At 40.3% G+C, this 18,815-nt stretch overlaps 1 protein-coding gene across 3 annotated transcripts in view; it reads left to right on the forward strand.

Annotated features, from left to right (window-relative positions):
• Nucleotides 1-38: 38 nt before the first annotated feature.
• GSTCD (glutathione S-transferase C-terminal domain containing) overlaps nt 39-18,815 on the forward strand; it is a 56,298-nt gene continuing 37,521 nt past the window's right edge. For 2 of the 3 annotated variants that reach the window (XM_083459214.1, XM_083459216.1), the window contains exons 1-6: nt 39-178; nt 6,942-7,087; nt 10,823-11,240; nt 11,523-11,975; nt 12,496-12,750; nt 13,261-13,354. In XM_083459214.1, coding sequence (XP_083315340.1) covers nt 10,830-11,240; nt 11,523-11,975; nt 12,496-12,750; nt 13,261-13,354 — 1,213 coding nt within the window. In that variant the 5' untranslated portion in view covers nt 39-178; nt 6,942-7,087; nt 10,823-10,829. The remainder of the gene's footprint in view (nt 179-6,941; nt 7,088-10,822; nt 11,241-11,522; nt 11,976-12,495; nt 12,751-13,260; nt 13,355-18,815) is intronic. The other variant, XM_083459215.1, reaches the window with a different exon arrangement.

Genomic DNA, 18,815 nt, shown 5'->3' on the forward strand with positions numbered 1-18,815 from the left:
TCGCGAAGCTCCCGGCTTTTCTCCCCGGAGGTGCCGCCGGCCCTGCCGCGCTTGCTCCTTCGCGGAGGCAGGCACCGGAAGCGGCGGGCGGCAGCCATGACGGAAGGCAGGAAAAGGCGGAGCTTGGGACTTCAAGCCGGGAGGCGGCTGCCTGCTAATAAGGGAGCAGCTCCTGAGGGTAAGCGCCTGGCGGAGGGTCCCCGGGGGAGCGGGAGAGGCGCGACGGAGGAGGGCCGAATAGGGAGCTGGGCTGAAATTCACGGGGAGTGATGGTGCTCTGGGCAAGCCAGCCTCTGAGCGCGTGCAGAGTGCATCACCGTTTCACCCTCGGGTCAGACCCAGTCGGGGCTGGTTCTGACTAGCTCAGGCATAGGCAAACTCGGCCCTCCAGATGTTTTTGGGACTACAGCTCCCATCATCCCTGACCGCTGGTCCTGTTAGTTAGGGACGATGGGAGTTGTAGTCCCAAAACATCTGGAGGGCCGAGTTTGCCTATACCAGGACTAGGTTTTGTTTTAAGGGGGTGGGTAGGTGGAGGGTTGTGATCTAGTCCTCCCTCCCCACCCGATTCCCAGAAATCTGTAGCTGCTTAGTGCTAGCGACCCACTGCTGCCTCCACCGTCTCCTCTTGCTGCTGGAGGTGAGGTGAGGTGGTGATCCAAAGGATTTGGGCACAGTGGGCTCCACTTAGTTTCTACCTCTGCATTTAGGGAGGTGGGTGGCTTCCAGACAGAGTTGAGCTTCAGCACAGGACCAAGCATAAGATTGCCAGTTTCTTTCTTACAAAGCACGTCGTCGTCCCCTTTTTTTGGGGGGGGGGGGGACAAAGCTCCACCTGTTGAATACTGGCTGCTGGTGAGCTTATTAAGTACAGTGGTACCTCGGGTTACATACACTTCAGGTTACAGACTCCGCTAACCCAGAAATAGTGCTTCAGGTTAAGAACTTTGCTTCAGGATGAGAACAGAAATCATGCTCCAGTGGCGCAGCAGCAGCAGCAGGAGGCCCCATTAGCTAAAGTGGTGCTTCAGTTTAAGAACAGTTTCAGGTTAAGAATGGACCTCCGGAACGAATTAAGTACTTAACCTGAGGTACCACTGTAGATGATTTCACGGGGCACAGCCGAAATTCAACCGGTGGGGTTTTCCTCCAGCATGTGGAGCTGGGTGGGAGGCTGCATCTGTTGAATGTCTGCATACCAGGCAACTTTTGAAAGATGCACATGCTTCGGTTTTTAAACATGTGGCAACACTCTGCACTGTGTAACTGATGGAAAATGTAAGGAAGGGCTAGAACAGTGATAAAGCAAATGCTTTGTATGCAAAAAGTTACCTGGTTTCATCCCTGGCATTTCCAGGTAGGGTTGGAAAACCCTGTTTGAAATATTAGAAAGCTGCTGGCAGGCACTGTAGATGGTGTATGTGTATGAGCTTCCTATACTGTATTCCTAAATTCCTAAATGTTTATGTTCTGCTATGAGTAAGGAAGAGCTTGCCTCATTTACACAAGCACAAAAGCATATACCACCACAATGAAGGTTTCTCAAAGGCTTAATAAAAGGTCCATGGTGCAGGATAGCGCATAGCTCCTGAAATATAGTATGTGTACCAGTGAGAGGAAGACAATTACACTGTTCGCACATTAATGGTTTACCATGAACATGTGATCTGGGCCACTTTGCCCCTCTGCATTAGTGGGCAGGAGAACATGGTTTATTTTGCTTTAAGTACAGCTAGCCAGCGAACAATAAACCTTGGTTACAGATTGTACAGTAGTTTGTTGGAGTGAAACAATTCCACTATCCCAGGTTCAAACATCATGCTAAAACAGAGATCACTGTTTGTTTATGCTGCATGCTAGTGTGGAGCAACAAAGAAGTGATAAATCTTAAACGGCAACACACAAGGATTATCTGCAAAAAACTACTGAATTCTGGCTCTTTGTGGATTAGAATCCCTGCACATTAAGAGTTTGGAGTGCTTGAAATTTTAAGATCCAATTGTAAGCACATTACAAGGATATAAAAGTAAGGCTTAAGTTGATTCCAAGTTCTTGAATAATTCAGCCTCGTGGTGCAGGACTGCTTGTTTTCAATTAAGTAGTCTACTATTTGTTCCCATTTATGAGAAGTAGGGTGGAGACTATGTAGCACTCAGTAAATCCATGACCAGGGTGGAGTGTGAATCCAGTTTGAAATTTGCAGCTAGCATGGGGAGTAGGTGGGGAGTCAGTTGTGTAGATTGCAACGCACATGCTATTCATGTGCTAGTCTCTGTTCTCCATACGGATTGACAATAGGCAAACTAGGATGGGCATAGAAGACTTTTAGAAGATGTCTGAAGGCAGCCCTCTTTAGGGAAGCTTTTAATGTTTAACAGACTACTGTATTTTAACTACTCTGTTGAAAGCTGCCCAGAGTGGCTGGGGAAACCCAGCCAGATTGGCAGGGTATAAATACATTATTATTATTATTATTATTATTATTATTATTATTATTATTATTCAGGAGACATAGAAACATGCTCATTTGTACTCATGCATTTGTACAGGCATGCCCAATCACTCACAAGGTGCAAGGATTGTGAGTGCTTAAATAGTTCTCCCAGTCTCCTAAAGTGAGATTGTCCATATGCAGCTTTTAAGTTAATCACTACTGTTAACTAGATGTAGTGCAGCTGTATGTTATTTTTTCCCTTACCCACTTTCTAATTAAAAGGCTCCCCAAAGCGTCCTATATAAAATAATGCAATATAGTTAAATTGGAGCTGTTTCCATAAGGACCTCTGCTTTATCAGACAAAGACTTGCCTAGCTTAACATCTTGTTTCTCACAGTGATTAACCAGATACCTACAAGAAGCCCATAAGCAGAACAAGAAGACAATGGTGCTCTCTCACATTGTTCTCCAGCAACTAATATGGAGAGGCATGGTGCCCCTGAACCTGGAAGAAGCATATAGCCGTCATGACATGTATCCATTAACAGATTTATGCTTCTTAAATTCATGTAATCCCCTCTGACAATCATCTAAACTATCAGATCTTGTGGTTGTGAATTTTTATCAGTTCAATGTATGAGGGCACTCCATGATCCAATTCTCTATGGTTTCCATTTCTCATCCTATCTCACTCCCAGCAGTTAGAGATACTATTTATATTCTATACCTCTTACTAGCATAATCACAACTTAATTAGAAGGTTGTCTGTGGTAAAGTACAGAGTTACTGTCCTGCTCAGCAAGTGGTTTTCTGTTGTGGTAATAACTGCTCTTGCTGTTTGGAGATGCAGTTGTCATTCTCACTACAAACCGTAGTTTGGTTTTCATCTAGTCCACTGAACTGGGAGTCAACAGCTGCAACACAGTGCAAGGCAAGAGTGCAGACACAGGTTGTAGTTGGGTCTCCAGGCCCTCTTGCTCCTGTGTAGGATAACAGAAAACAAAAATCCTGACTATGGTACCTTTGGTGACAGATTGGTAAACCATGCATTTGTTACTGTCATTAACACATTAAGGAGGGGTTATTGTACTACAAATAGCCTAAGAACTGGGTTCTGTCTGACTAAATTAAACTCAGATTAGACCCATTAAAATTAATGGACTTAATTATGCCTATTGAGTTCAGTGGGTCTACTTTGAGTATGACTAATGATGGATACAACCCTGTAATTATAGAAAGTACCTTCCTGGAAAATTTCCATCTCCTGCTTAGAAGTTCAAGTATGTATGTCTGTCCATATATGTATACACACATACATATTTGGATAATTTCCCAGGAAATTACATGAGAATGTGGCACATGCATTGGATCAGCTCTAGAGCAGGCTTTGTATTCTATATGCAAATGTAAACTGGGGATAATTTACGCAAATCAGTTTGTAAAAGAATAGTTTGTTGTTTCAAACTATTCTTGTTGTTTTCAGGGCGTGAAAATACTGAAATTGTTTAGCCATCCATACCTCTTATTTTTGTAAGAGTTGTTAAAAAAATACCTTTTGTTAGTGATGGGTAGACTATCATTCTCATGTTGGTCTGCTTTAGGTAAATAACATTCTTTTTTACAATCGTTTGTGGCATTTCTTTTTAATAGTAATAACAGACTTGTTCAGTCAGGAAACTGGCAGTGCTAGGTTTTAAAAGGAGAACCAATTGTTTGAGAGACCAGCTAAGCTGGAATAAAAGGCAGGAGGCCTTTGAACATAGCAGGCTGGCTTGTATTGATCACTGCCATCTGCCTTAGATTGAAAAAGACCTTTTTCCCCAGATAAATATTTGAGATAATGCCATTGAACTATCTGTTTTATGACAAAAAGGCTTTTGATGGGTTGGGGAATGACAATGAAAGAAAGCCTGCAGGATTAATCTATGATTGATTTCTTTAAATATCAACAGAATATATATCGGTGAGACTGAGTTGAGCATGTTATATTGCAGCTGGTATATTCTGTGGAAGACACAGATGAAAATAATGGTAGCACCTGTATAACCAGTGACTTTTTGAATGTAGTATTATTAAAATTGAGATTTAGGCCAAACTACTTTTAAATCACGTCCTACAGTGTTTGCGGCAAATTTCAGCTCCTTTGCATAGGGTTGTTCATTAAGCTTCCAAAACAAGGCTGAGATGCTCCAGAATGTTTTTGCTTTGATCTAGCAAGAACAGCTCTTGAATAAATTGTGTTAATTGCCAATAACACCGTTATCGATAATTCTGTGATTGCCATAAGGAAGTTTAAGTCTGGAGCTCAGGTACCAAAGTGGAGGGCCAGAAAGTGGAAGATCTGTACATTTCCTGTGAAACTATATGTCCTGCCCTGAACTCTTTGGAGGAAAGGTGACACAGAAATCAAATAAACAAATGGGAATGATGACGTTTAACCCGTTGTGAAACTTAACAATTGTACCTATAGATAAAAGTTTAAGTACTGTATTTACTCAAGTCTAATGTGCCATCGAATTTAATGCACACCTCAATTTTTGCAATGTGGTTTGGCCAAAAATGGTGAGCATTAGATCAGAGTAAATACAGTAATAACAAACAACAGAGAAAGCTAGAATGAAGAACTATCTGCCTGGTGGTTCTTCTGTATGTTCGCAGAATTTATTATTTTTATCTCCACTGAATGGAACTCTACTCATTGCTCGGAAGCCCTCTGTGAATAAGGAACAATGTTGTTGCCTTAGGCACACTCTTAATTGAGAATGTCACCTTGTTGCTCTCCACAGAATGAGTTTAAAAGTGGAGTAGAAAGCTGTGTCCCTCTTCTGCAAACTCTAGTGCACTGCTAATGTGAAAGAAAAGGATAAATGGTGCATTTGCTCAAAAGTACCAACTAGAAAGCGGAGGCTGCAGACATTCACGTGAGACAATCACGTCCCTAGGGTTTGCTGAGAGGGGTCCGTAATTGCTCAGTTCATGCAGTATTAAACAGGAGAGAGGAAGAACTAGCAGTTAAAAGATCTTCCTGTTCTGCAAAACATGGCTGTATACTCCATTTCAGTAATGCATTGAATAACTCCGGATAAAATCATTGGGCTATTCACACCCTTTATGCACCAGCTTCTCCATAACGTTTATCAGTACTGTCACTTCCTAAATATGTTTACTCAGAAGTAAAAATCTTTTCTATATTTCTTTTTCTATATTTCTTTAACCAAGAATATATATTTCAATGACATACCAAAAGTTAAGAAGCAATATAATTGAATTAAAAATAAGCATACGCCACACAAATAATAATATTTTTTTAAATACAAAATTTGGTGATTTTATTCACAATTCCTGGGAATAATAATTATTGTTACTGATCTTTGAGGGTGGTAAACATTTCTTTTATTTATAAATATTGGTATATTGTCCTTGTGTATATACGGACAATGACAATAAATTTATCTTATCTTATCTTATCTTATCTTATCTTGAAGTCATGATATTCTAACTTGAAGCTGAAAAGTTACAAAGATTTTCAAGTAGTAGCATATTTCACAGGAGGCATTCAAACATTGTTATCATTTTCTATATATTTTTTCCCTGCCACATAGTTAAAAACAAATCTTTTTTTTGTTCTCCACCTTAATTTTCAAGTTAACTTACCAGATTTGACTACACCAACAATTCTTATTAAATCCCTCTAGATACTTTGATTTTTTTAAATATATATATATATCTATTTAGCAGTAAGTTTGCTTCAATGTGAGTTATTTTCAAGTTAAGAGACTTAGCATTAACTATGCATTTTTACTTAGAAATAGGTGCCATTATATAAATCTAGCCCTGGGCAACATTCAGTTAGCCTGCTCTGGATGAGTATGACTTCTTATTTATATGAAATATATTTGTGAAAAGATATAGTATCCTTATGGAAGAGGCTGTATTTTTACTGACTTAAAAAACTAGGAAAGGCAACAATTTACCGTATTTTTCGCCCTATAGGACGCACTTTTTCCCTTCCAAAAATGAAGGGGAAATGTGTGTGCATCCTATGGGGCGAATGCAGGATCTCGCTGAAGCCTGGAGAGTGAGAGGGGTCAGTGCGCACTGACCCCTCTCGCTCTCCAGGCTTCGGGCAGCTCTCCGCAAGCCGTGGGAGCCCGGCGCGAAGTCGCGCAGCGCTCCCACGGCTTGCGGAGAGCTGCCTGCATCCCGAAGCCTCGGGCGCGCTGAGCTCAGTGCGCCCCGGGCTTCGGGCAGATATCCGCAAGCCTGGGGAGACCGGCGCGACTTCCCGTCGGGCTCCCTAGGCTTGCGGATAGCAGCCTGTTCTGGGGGCTGGGGTCGGGGGAAGCTCGGGCCTCCCCCGCCAGAGCCCCGCGCCTGGGGGAAAAAATTGTCTTCTTTATTTCCCCCCCAAAAAACTAGGTGCGCCCTGTGGGTCAGTGCACCCTATGGGGCTAAAAATACGGTAATTCTATTTCAACTTTACAATGGATTGACTTTCTCTACAGGGATCAGTGTGCAAACAGGGTGGAGATGGAGATTAAATCCTTCATAGACAACTGCCATTAAAACTTTGTAATTGAACTACAGATGTTGAAAAGGGGAACAGCGGAACATTAAATACCATCACCTGGAACATTTAGCTCTTTAATTGGTGAGTGTTTTTCTGAACGATATTTGTTTCCAATATTTAGAGATTTGGGGTTGATATAGAAAAATAGGGATGGTTGGCTTTTACTGCCCAACTCCCCAAGGTGTTAAGATTCCTGCTCTGTGATTGCAGTCATGGGATTGTTGTCTATCACATGACGGTGTATGTTTTGACTCCACAGAGTGGGAAGTGACAGAGACAGGATGTTTGTGTTACTGTGTTCCGTGAAGTGGGACTATTGTCCTTTGTTCTTTCTCTTTGCTATCTGATGAGAAAGAGGAAGGAGCTAAGTCAGAATGCTCCAAGTGTATTATATGTAAATAAATGTAGATTAGCCAAATGCTGAGCTTTTGAGTTCTGTTATGCAAACTGCGAACACTCTGCGGATCCCTAAGTGTGCCGAAGACCAGGGTCCTACACAAGAGTAGGATGGCTCCTACACAAGGGACTGAGTCCCCTAAGTATGATTGGTCAGAGGTGAATGGATGGAGGCAGGATGCAGTGAAAGCAAGGCAGATCTTTATTTTTCTGTTGCAACAGAGTTCTCTCCCCTCCTATCAAAGGAGGCAAGAAAGACCCAGAAGCAAGAAGAAACATCTCTTTTAAGGGTTTGTATTTTGGCGTTCGAATCCCCGCAGCGGAGTGCGCTCCCGTCGTTCGGTCCCAGCGCCTGCCAACCTAGCAGTTCGAAGGCACCCCCGGGTGCAAGTAGATAAACAGGGACCACTTACCAGCGGGAAGGTAAACGGCGTTCCGTGTGCTGCGCTGGCTCGTCAGATGCAGCTTGTCACGCTGGCCACGTGACCTGGAAGTGTCTGCGGACAGCGCTGGCTCCCGGCCTATAGAGTGAGATGAGCGCACAACCCTAGAGTCTGGCAAGACTGGCCCGTACGGGCAGGGGTACCTTTACCTTTACCTTATTTTGGCGTGGAGAAGGACAAACAACCAGAAATTACATCACATATAAGGTGGGGTTACTGTGGCTCAGGCAGGCCAAGGTGTGATATTCCTGAGGATTTAGCAAGTTTTATGTAGTTCCAGACACAGTTTACACAGAACATTAGCATTTGATAAGACAAACATCCCTCAGTTCGAAGCATCTGGACAAACAATGACAATTAATACAAAGGAAAATCGGTGCACACATCTGTTGTAGCTGTATTGGCTGATAACACACTTCAGCTCTACTTAAAGATGAAAAAAAATATTATGAATAAATAATCACAGTTCTTGGTATAGGGAAGGGTTTTTTTAAATATGGTATTATGTTCTTCAGCTGCAATTGTTTTGAAAGTGTGCCATCTAGCGTCCAAGAGTTGCAGCCTGATTTGTAATTGAAAAGACAGTCAATGGGATTTATTAAATATGTTCTATTGTTCAAGTCTAGGATCCTAAGCATATAGTCTCCATAAATCAGATATAATTGGTGCAGAATCATAACTAATTGTGCATATAATTTATTCCCTTAAGTTCTGTGTGTTCACCTATTTTCAAAATAATGTAAAGGGAGCGGAAGTTGAGTTTTCAGTCAAGAACTAAGGTAATTTTAATTGAAATCATAGAATTGTAGAGTTGGAAGGCATCCCAAGGGTCATATAGTTCAACTCCCTGCAATTCAGGAATGCTGTAGTCTAAGAAAAGTAATTATTTTGATCTGAATAACTTTGATCAGATGGAGAAAATGTCTTACAGTGCAACCCAGTACAAGTTTCTAGTTTACTCAGAAATAAGTCTCACCAGGTATATTAGTGCTTATTCCCTAGAAAGTGTTTAGGTGTTCAGCCTAATGCTGCAATCCTAAGAATGTTTGTTAGATTTACTTCTAACAAACAGGACTGAAGTCTTAGGTTTTTGTGAATTCTTGGGCTATGTAGTGAAAGATGTAGCACCATAGTATATGTCTAAACCACAGAGCCTAGGTCTTGCCTATCAGAAGGTCGGCGGTTCGAATCCTCGTGACTGGGTGAGCTCCCGTTCTTTGGTCCCTGCAGTTCAAACCTAGCAGTTTGAAAGCATGTCAAAGTGCAAGTAGATAAATAGGTATCGCTCCAGTGGGAAGGTAAACGGCGTTTCCATGTGCTGCTCTAGTTCGCCAGAAGCAGCTTAGTCATGCTGGCCACATGACCTGGAAGCTGTACGTCGGTTCTCTCAGCCAGTAAAGCGAGATGAGCACCGCAAACCAGAGTCGTTCACGACTGGACCTAACAGTCAGGGGTCCCTTTACCCTTTACCTTTACCATAGTATATAGGGAGTGGGTGGTGCTGTGGGTTAAACCACAGAGCCTAGGGCTTGCTGATCAGCAGGTTGGCGGTTCAAATCCCCATGACGGGGTGAGCTCCCATTGCTTGGTCCCTGCTCCTGCCAACCTAGCAGTTCGAAAGCACATCAAAGTGCAAGTATGGTGAGGGGTCCCTTTACCTTTACCTTTACCATAGTATATAGGGCTTGTGTTACAGTATGAGAAACTGAAAATAAGGATGCCTGTAGCATATGTCTATGAAACAAAGGTCTTCAGTAAAATGGAAGAACATCTCTGGATTTATCATGAATTGAGTCTTCCCTGAGCAGAAGAGGCTTTCTGCTAGCAGAACTGCATATTTTGATCCAAGCCAATGATAGGGATATTAACGGTCTTGGTTGTGGGTAGAAAATGACAGTAGATTGCATGTGGACAAAGTTAGAATAGATCCATTAAGCTATCAAGATTTAATTTAGTCAATACTCTCCTTATTTCACATGATGTGGTACTATCCTGTTATTTTCCAATTCTGGACAGAGGTCACTGATCATATCAACTTGGTTCTGGAAACAACTAAAATTTATGGACAAAAGGGCCTTGATAGAACACCTCCTTATTGTGTGGAAGCTTACCCCAGGGAACGGAAATGGATTAGTTGTGCTCTGTTGGTTGCCAAACATATCATTTTACAACATTGGAAAAGTAAACGGACAAACAATCCAACAATGGACAAAAGATCTATTCTTGCTTTCCATACATGAACTAGCTACAGATTACGTAAATTTGGTACTTATCATGCTCTGTGGCAATTCTATACTGAACTCTGGCCCTAGTTGAATGTACATTGAAAGTGAGCAAAACCTATGCATGCTGACCCACTCCTCTTCTCATCTAATTGCTTCCCTCCATTCTGGTTTTAGTTTAGTTTGATTTTCTTTTGGTGTTTTTTTATATATATAAACAAAAAGAATAGCCACAATGTATTGAGTTTTAAAAATAGTTAAGTCTATGTCTGCTCTGAGTAAAACTTAGATAGAACCAAATATATTTTATACTTGAAAGAATTGCATATACATTACTAATTTTTGTGACCTCCCTATAATGGCCCTCCAAAAAGTGCATTTCATTAATAATAATCAAATGTTTGCTTCAGAAGACCCTTCTCTTATGTGACCTTGAAACAGTCTTGGCAATATTTATTGTTTTTATTTTTATTTTAACTGTCCTGCCTTTCAAAACACAATAAGAAATATACTCAAAATGCAGAATATTAAAATCTATTTAGAAACAGTAACAACAAAGATTAATTAATATTTGCATACTATATTGAGAAAGGGAGAAATTGATGGATTTTAGGGATCACTGTTTCTGTTTATTTATATATACAGGCAACCCCCAATTTGTGCAGGGGTTGTGTTCTGGATCATCTTCATTATTGCTTTGCATAGCTTTATATTAAACCTTTTATAATTTTATTAATCACATTTCTTCCTTTAAGAAAAAAAATGAAAGGATTGACTGAAGATCACCTGTACCTGGACTACATTAATCAGAATGCAGATTGTGTCTTTCCTCTCCACACCTCCATTTCCTTGTTTTTGTTGTCATACTGTGACTGCAAGACATTCAGAGTATTTTTAGTACTGCCAGGTGATACAGCTTCAGATGCCCAGCCTAAAGACACAGTATTTCCCAAGGATCTGGATATTTGCTTCATCAAAAGATGTCAACTTCCTTTGGTGGTCCAGAGCTGCTGTTTGCCTGCTGTTGTCGAGAAGAATGGAAGATTTTGTCGAGCAGGACTTGCTGTAGTATTGAGGCACATAGTACAAAAAACATATGAAGCAGATCCGTCAAAGGAGGACATTTTGGAACTCTTGGGATTTAAAAAGACCTGCTTGAAGGCTTGTGCTGAAGTGAGTATTTCTAGTTTTTCGTAAATCTATTTCGCAATAGATTTCACATATATTAAACCTAGTTCAGTGCATGACCCTAATGCAGAAGTGACCAGTTAGGCTATGCACTGAACAAAGTTTAATATATGTCTGCAGTACAACTCCCATCATCCCTGACCATTGGTCATGCTGGATGGAGCTAATGAGTGTTTTGAGTCCCACAGCACCTTGACAGCCACAGGTTCATACCTTATTATGAAAGGCCTGGAAAACAGTCAACTGATTAATCCTATTTATTTGCAGGTTAGTGAATGGACCAGACTTTGTGAAATCAGCATCCCTCAGGCAGTTGAAAACTTTCTGAGCGTGTCTTCGGATCAGGTTCAGAGTATTCCGGAGGAAGTATTACGGTTTGAAAAGAAGCTGGGAGAGCCTGTAAGAGTACATAATGATGACAAAATTCGAAGACAGAAAGTTCAACAGCAAAAGACATTCGTCAAGGAAGCATGTAAAGATGTTTCTTTACAAGAGGGAAGATTAGCAGAAAATCTGGAGTCCTCTCCTGCAGAACTGGAACTGAGTTTAGCTTTATCTAAATTAACTTTGCAGAAAACACCAGTTGCTGCCAAAAGGGAGCCCTCTCATATTAGGAAGATGAAAACATCCGAATTGCCACTTTTGGAACACGTTTTTGCTGAAGGACTATACTTCACTTTGGCTGATGTAGTCCTCTTTCCATGCATCCATCATTTTTTTGTAAGGATTCACACATTTATATATGTTGCTTCCCAGTAAACTGTCAACATTATCTAGTAGATGTTGGGACGAGACGAATCGCTTGGAGCTTATGTATTCTCAGCATATTTTCTCAGAAGTATGTCTCACTGAGTTCTATGCAACTTACTCCCTAGTAAGTGTGCTTAGGATTGCAGCCCCTGCAGACTGGTAGAACCACAATGCTGGCTCCACTAAAAGCTCTATTCCTGTAGTGGCTCTGATTTATTTATTTTTAAGCTTTAAATCCATTAATCTATTATGTCACTCTTTGTAGTCATAGTGGTTAAGTTAGGCATGAGAATCTCTCTTTGTGTACAACCCCACCACTACCACTCATCAGTTTGAATCTGAGTGAGGCAGAAAGCCAATATATTCCTGGGTTAAGCCCACAAGGTAGTGAATGTCTTAAGACAACAGAGACACGCTTGATTCATGCTTGTACATCAGGTAGGTTTATAAATTTTCTCTGATAACCAGAGCTTTGTTTTCTTCCTTGCAGGGTTTCAGCAAGAAACACCAAGAGAACTTGTTAAGATTGCCATTGATATCTAGTTGGTTCCAGAGAGTTCAGGAAGTACCTGGAATAAAGAGAGCTGCTGCCAAATGCAATATGCAATTTTTACCCCATCAAGGCTCAGTCTCTTTATCAGATGAACACATGCAGTTTATCTACACGGCTTCTGATGAGCCACAGGAAGAGCATGAAGACACTTCATTTATAGGTGGACCAAGGCCAACCATGACAAAATTAATGGTAACTTAATAGTTTCACACACAACTCACTCACTCACTGGCACTGAGTCATAGAATGGATTGTGCAGATATTTTGAAAGAATGCACAAAAAGTCAGCATTTAAATTGTACACATATTTAACACAAAATAGGCACTTTTCAAGGCATTCATCCATAATAGATACTTTTTATCTGGCTTCTTGCAATCCAGTGGTACCTCGGGTTACATACGCTTCAGGTTACATATGCTTCAGGTTACACACTCCGCTAGCCCAGAAATAGTGCTTGAACTAGAGATTTCCTGGTTCATGTTCGCCAGCTTTCCCCAGCCTGATACACTCCAAATGTTTCAGACTGCAACTCCCCTTAGTCCCAGTGAGCATGTTTTGTTGACAAACATAGCGGCTCTGTATTTTACATGTGCTGTTTAATAAACATAATTTTCCATAACATTTGGACATCATTACAGTACTTGCAAAGTTCACATTCCTATTTAGCTGATTTAAGATTCCCCCCCTCCTCTTAAATGCAGAAAAGTGGTATTGAAGCAACATTTTCCCCTCATCCTTGCCCTAATTGGACTCTAGATTGGGACAGTCTGCCAGCAGCGGTTAATCCAGGAGAAGGTAGGTTTGTTTTATTTGCCTTACGCTATTCCTGTTGAAATTCATTTGTTTGCCAAAGGATGTTTTGACAACCCTTTAGCAGGTCCTAATAAAGTATATGTCCAACTGTGGATTTTGGAGGGGTTTTTTTTTTCTTCTAATGTACCAACTTTTAATTATTATTTCAAATGCTATGTTCTGTATTGATACAGTTCAGTGCCGTATTTCAGGTCCCCCCCCCGCTTCCTTTGCCAAGTTAGGGATCATCTCCAAATGTATGTGTTTGAAAGGGTGTGTGGAAGTTCATGTATTTAAGCCAAGCACAGACAGATATACAATACGTGTGTGAGAGAGACAAATTCCAGAGAGTTCATCCTGTTAGGCTGCAGTAGATTGTAATGGATTGCTTTGAAATCACTTCAGCACTAGATAAAAAAGGGGGGGGGCAACCGCACTGCCCTTTCCTGTCCTGTCTTTTGCCAGAACAAAGGTGGCAACCCTAACTCCAGCATATACTTGTGAATTAAGAAGAGATTAAGATTTAAGTCCTAGGCACAGTTGCCTGGAATCATTAAACACAGAGGGGTGTAATTCTGAATAGACAAAATAAAATATTGGGCTGTAAAACAGGGATGAAGCATCCACAACCCTCCAGATATTGTTGGACTTCAACTCCCATCACCTCTAGGGAGCATGGCAAAGAGAAGATGGAAGTTGGAGTCCATAACATTAGGAGGCTACAGGTTCTCCATCCCTTCCATAAAAGGTGCATTAGATCAATTTCTCCCTTAAATTCTATGATTGTTCTACACTTGAGCTTATTGTACAAACTAACATTATTAAAAATCTGTACACTTCTGAAACTTAATCCTGTGTTTATCCATATCTTTTTGTCTCTGTTCACTTAGATTATTGAATATCTAGTTTCAAATGTAAGGTGAATAGACAGCCCAGATGTATTGCCATTCCTTTAAGATCTCACAAACACATAATGCAAGCAGTTTCTTCAGCTCCTCAGATCAATTTTTAACAGGAATGCTTTTGTTGGTGATATTCCTTTAACATCACTGCTGCCTGATTTCATTTTGCACCATGTGTCCCAGCTGTAAATACAACTTTCTTCACAGGCATGATATGTCCTTTGCACAGGCAGATGCCATCTATTTAAACTTCCCCAGAACTGCTACCTCTGGTGGCTTTTGGTTGACACTCATGCAAAACAGCTGCAATTTGGTTTTATTTTTAAAGGGCTTAATCACTACATAAATTGCATGTCAGTGCAGAATAGTGTCTGAATGCAGGAATAGATCTTAAGGCATTTGCCTTTTGATAACCCTATTATCTAGTCTCAACAGAAGTTCCTTAAGCTTTCCAAAACAGGAAGGGGCTGTCAGTTAAAAGTATTCTTGTGTGGGCTTAAGAGTTTGATGTATGAGGCCACCAAATGTGTGGTGCTGAGATGTGTATGGTAAAGGAACACCAAGCCTTATGTATTGGACTACTTCACTTGTGGAAATGATTGAATAAAAGAAAATAACTGAAGACATTGCACAACTGTGATGCAGTTCCCTGATCTTTCAGATTTGACCTTGCTCTCAACCATAAAACAATTACCTGCATAATTCACAGCACAGATCTGTTTGCTTAATATATGTTAGAAAAGACTCCATTGTTCTGAAAATCAACAATGCATTGGGGCTGGATTGAAATGTAAGTCTTTTGAGGCCTGAAGTGGGAAGATTTCACCTTTTCCAGTTCCTGGACTCCCCATGCACACATGTCATCACTCATTCCAAATATCTGTTTAAAATAAGCATGGGAGTGGAGGTGGGGAAGAGAATCTAGGCAAATCTACCAGTTGCATCCTCACTGGAAGAATAAAATAATTCACAGGGGTTCTCAAAACATGTCACAATAAATAACAGTAAGTAATATAGCTGAATTTTCTTGCAGTGCTGTATTTAGCACAGAAAGCTTGAAAGCAAAAGCTCTTGTGAAAAGATATGGTATTAAAATTTATTGCCAGTTTAAAGTGATAGAATCACTGCTGTAAACGTTGCTTTTCTTTCAATAATAAACACAACAGCCCCCCCTTAAGTAGGATTCAAATAGCTATTTATCCTTTAAAATAAGGTTTTAAAAACTGTACTTGAAAGTCCTTTATTTTCTTTTTGAGTCTGTCATAACTTTTTGAATGGCTTTGAGAAGCACCTCATCTTTTTTTGGGTAGCTTTCCTTCCTCTTAAGCTTCCTTTGCTGCTGCTTGTTTCTCACAACAGATGGTTCTTTGCCTGTAATGCAAGTGAAACTCAAGTGAATCAACAAGTATTTCTAATTAATCTCTTCTGCTGTGTCCTACATTTAAAATCTTCATACATTTTTGAAAATTTCATTGCACAATGGTACCAGAGTACCAGAGTAATGGTGATCCTATGATCCCAACAGCAGATGGAATGGCTCTGCACAATTCCAACACATTACCTTAAGGAAACGGGAAGTTCCTATTTCTTTTTTAAAAAGTTAAGTAACACTAATCAAGTATATAAGATTTTAAATTTTGTTTCAGCACATTGAGAGTGCAGTGGCTCTGTTTTAGTTGACTTGTTTTAAACAAACCTTAGTTAAGGAAACCCAGCCAAATGGGCGGGGTATAACTAAATTATTATTATTATTAATTATTATTCAAACAAAGTGACAAACTGGCGAAGCAAATGTGGAAGCAAAAATTCCTAAACTCTTCCTCCAAACTGTGCAGGAGGCGGAGAGGGAAGAGGAAAGCATGCAAGCTGTGACTTATGCACATCATTCTAAACCAGGTCGTTTTTGGCCAATCCATGCTGCTGATTGGCACCACTCGCAAAGCACAGTGCTCTGCAGGCACTGATAATCAGCTGATCATCGGTGCTTGCAAAACTGCTTCTGCAAGCACTGCCTGACAATAATCAGCTGATTGTTGATGCCTGCAAAGCTCTGTGCCTTTGTCACATAGTTCAGTTCCAAACTGCATGGGCAGAGGAAAATTGGTCAGCTGATGTCATTGTGATACCAGGTGATTGACGGATGGGTGGCCTTACTCACGTATCCATGCTGGCCTGCAGCAGGAAAATCTGCCCTCAGGCTGAATCCAGTTCTTCACCCCTGCACCTAAAGTGTGACTTAATGTGTCTTGTGAACATGGCTGATATGCCATTTGGCAGCCTATTCTTAAAAATAAAGAAGCTGAAAAAATGCCTTTGACATTCTTCTCTGGCATTTTCTGGGAAAAGCAAACAGTTTTATTGAATTTTGAGTGATATAGTTTGTTGTCTTTGTCCCCAGTTTGCAGCAGGTTTAGATCATTTGCAGTTTCATTGCTGCATGTAATGTTTATTTGCAATTAATGTCTGCAGTGGTTTAAAGGTACTTTCATGTTGCATAGAATACCATCCCCCCCCATGCAAATAATCCATGCCCCCACCCAAATATCATTATATAGGCTTTTTGTAACATTGCTCACATATGGCACAGACATGACTGTTCTAATAGATGCAATAAGTTTTATTATGTATTTTGTATTCTCATTTTATATTTTTCCATTGTGAACCACTCTGGGATCTTTAGTGAAAAGGCGGTATACAAATTTAATTAGTAGTAGTACAGATTGCTTTGTGAACAAAATCGTGTTCTTGAGAGAATCCATTTTTAATCACATCTCAAATATACAGTCCAGTTCTGTGTTTGATACTGGAACAAATGTTAATCATATCAATACTGTAGTTGTTTATAATATTATATCCGTGTATTCATTGTTAGAAGAAAATTCAAATTTTAGAATATTTCTTTAGCAAATAACAAAATTTAGTGTGTTTTAAACAAGAATATAACACTTTTTAAAAAGATATTTTATTAGATATAAAAACAATTTGACTTGTATTGTTTAAACTAAACTGTATTCCTCTTGGCTGTAAGCATCCACAATGCTATATCAGCTTGGCAATCAGTACAAAGGTTATAGGATTCAGACAGATTATCTGTGTTGTACCTGTTTTTAATAAATTTCCACAGGAAATTTCTGGTAGGCTGGAAACCTTTGTTTCCCACTAGAGGGCAGCAAAATCTGTTTGTACGACCAGTGGCCTATTTGGTAGAAAATAACACTCAACATTGGCAAAGGATATGCTGCATACATATGGCTTGCTGTGATTCTTGGTATTATGTTTAGCGAGGCATTAGTGACCTTAAAGAAAATTACTGGATTGTTAAAAAGAAGTACTCTTGACTGTCATGAGCTTGCAAGGCTTTGGATGTGGTGACTCTGTCACTCCAATCTTCCCTGGCCACAGTTTGATTTCTTTGCTCAGTATGTCTAAAATTGGATCAATTGGATCAAGAATGGAGGAGCAGATTTGGACAGATGTCATCAAGATGAAGTGAAAGCAATGTGTTCAACTTAGCTAGCAAGGGTATGAAAAGAAGCAGCTGATTTAAATTAATTAAAGCTAGGATTAGGTTAAATATCTGAAGGAGGAAAAACATCCTAAGCAGTTTAAGCTTTTTATTTGATGCTGACTTTTTTGGTAACACAAATTGCTACAAAATTCAGAGATAAAGGAAATCTCATCTGCCGAATCTGCTTATTGTTTCCATCTGCCTTTGTAGTAGTTTCAGATCTCCAAATTAAGAACTGCAGATGAATTTCATAAACTGGATCCAGTCCTATATTTAGCAGGGTCAGACTTTTATCTTGTTTCTTCCTTCAAGTTTAAAAGTAAAGTTATACTGTACATGTTTACAGATTTAAAATTTATATTGGCAGATTTTGGGCCAGGAGCATTGTTCTGACAAAATACCAAATGAATCTTAAGTATTTCATTATGCTCAGTTCATCATTGGTTCAGATACATAAAAAGATTTTCATTATCCCAATTAAAGGCCAGACTGCTTTGTGTGTATTGGATAGAATCCAACACTGTGAAAGAGGACTTCTGCTTGCAAAATGGGACTTCCCCCAAAATCTCCAGAGCAGAATGGGAAAGGGGAGGGGAAAATCCCATTGCCCTGACAGAAGTCCATTCCTCTCATGCGTGGACAGCATTGAATGCAGCCCAGTGATTTAATATGTATAATTATTTCAGAAGGCAGGCATTGTTCCAGCAAGGTTCAGAGATCAGCTTCCCTAGAAAGACCTGATGACTTCTAAACCCCTTGGTCCTCAATTGACCATACAGAGCATTTAAAGGGGTGGTAGAATGGTTCGTGCCCAAGGGCTGTGGCACCTCTGATTGTGTCTTCTGACTGGGAGTCTTTGCCTAGTAGTAGATTCCCATTCTTTACCTCAAATACCGTTGATAGGTCTTGAGTCTTCCTCCAAGAGGTCTTCAGGGGTTTCCCCCTCAGTCTCTAATCTCAACAAATTCAGGAACCATGAGACCTCCTAGTCAGATAGTGCTTCCTCAAGTTGCTCAAGGAAGAGTTGCTATGACTAATGTCTGGGACATCAAGC

This window comes from Podarcis liolepis (genome assembly GCF_965112155.1).
Source record: "Podarcis liolepis genome assembly, chromosome: 9".
Taxonomy (NCBI): domain Eukaryota; kingdom Metazoa; phylum Chordata; class Lepidosauria; order Squamata; family Lacertidae; genus Podarcis; species Podarcis liolepis.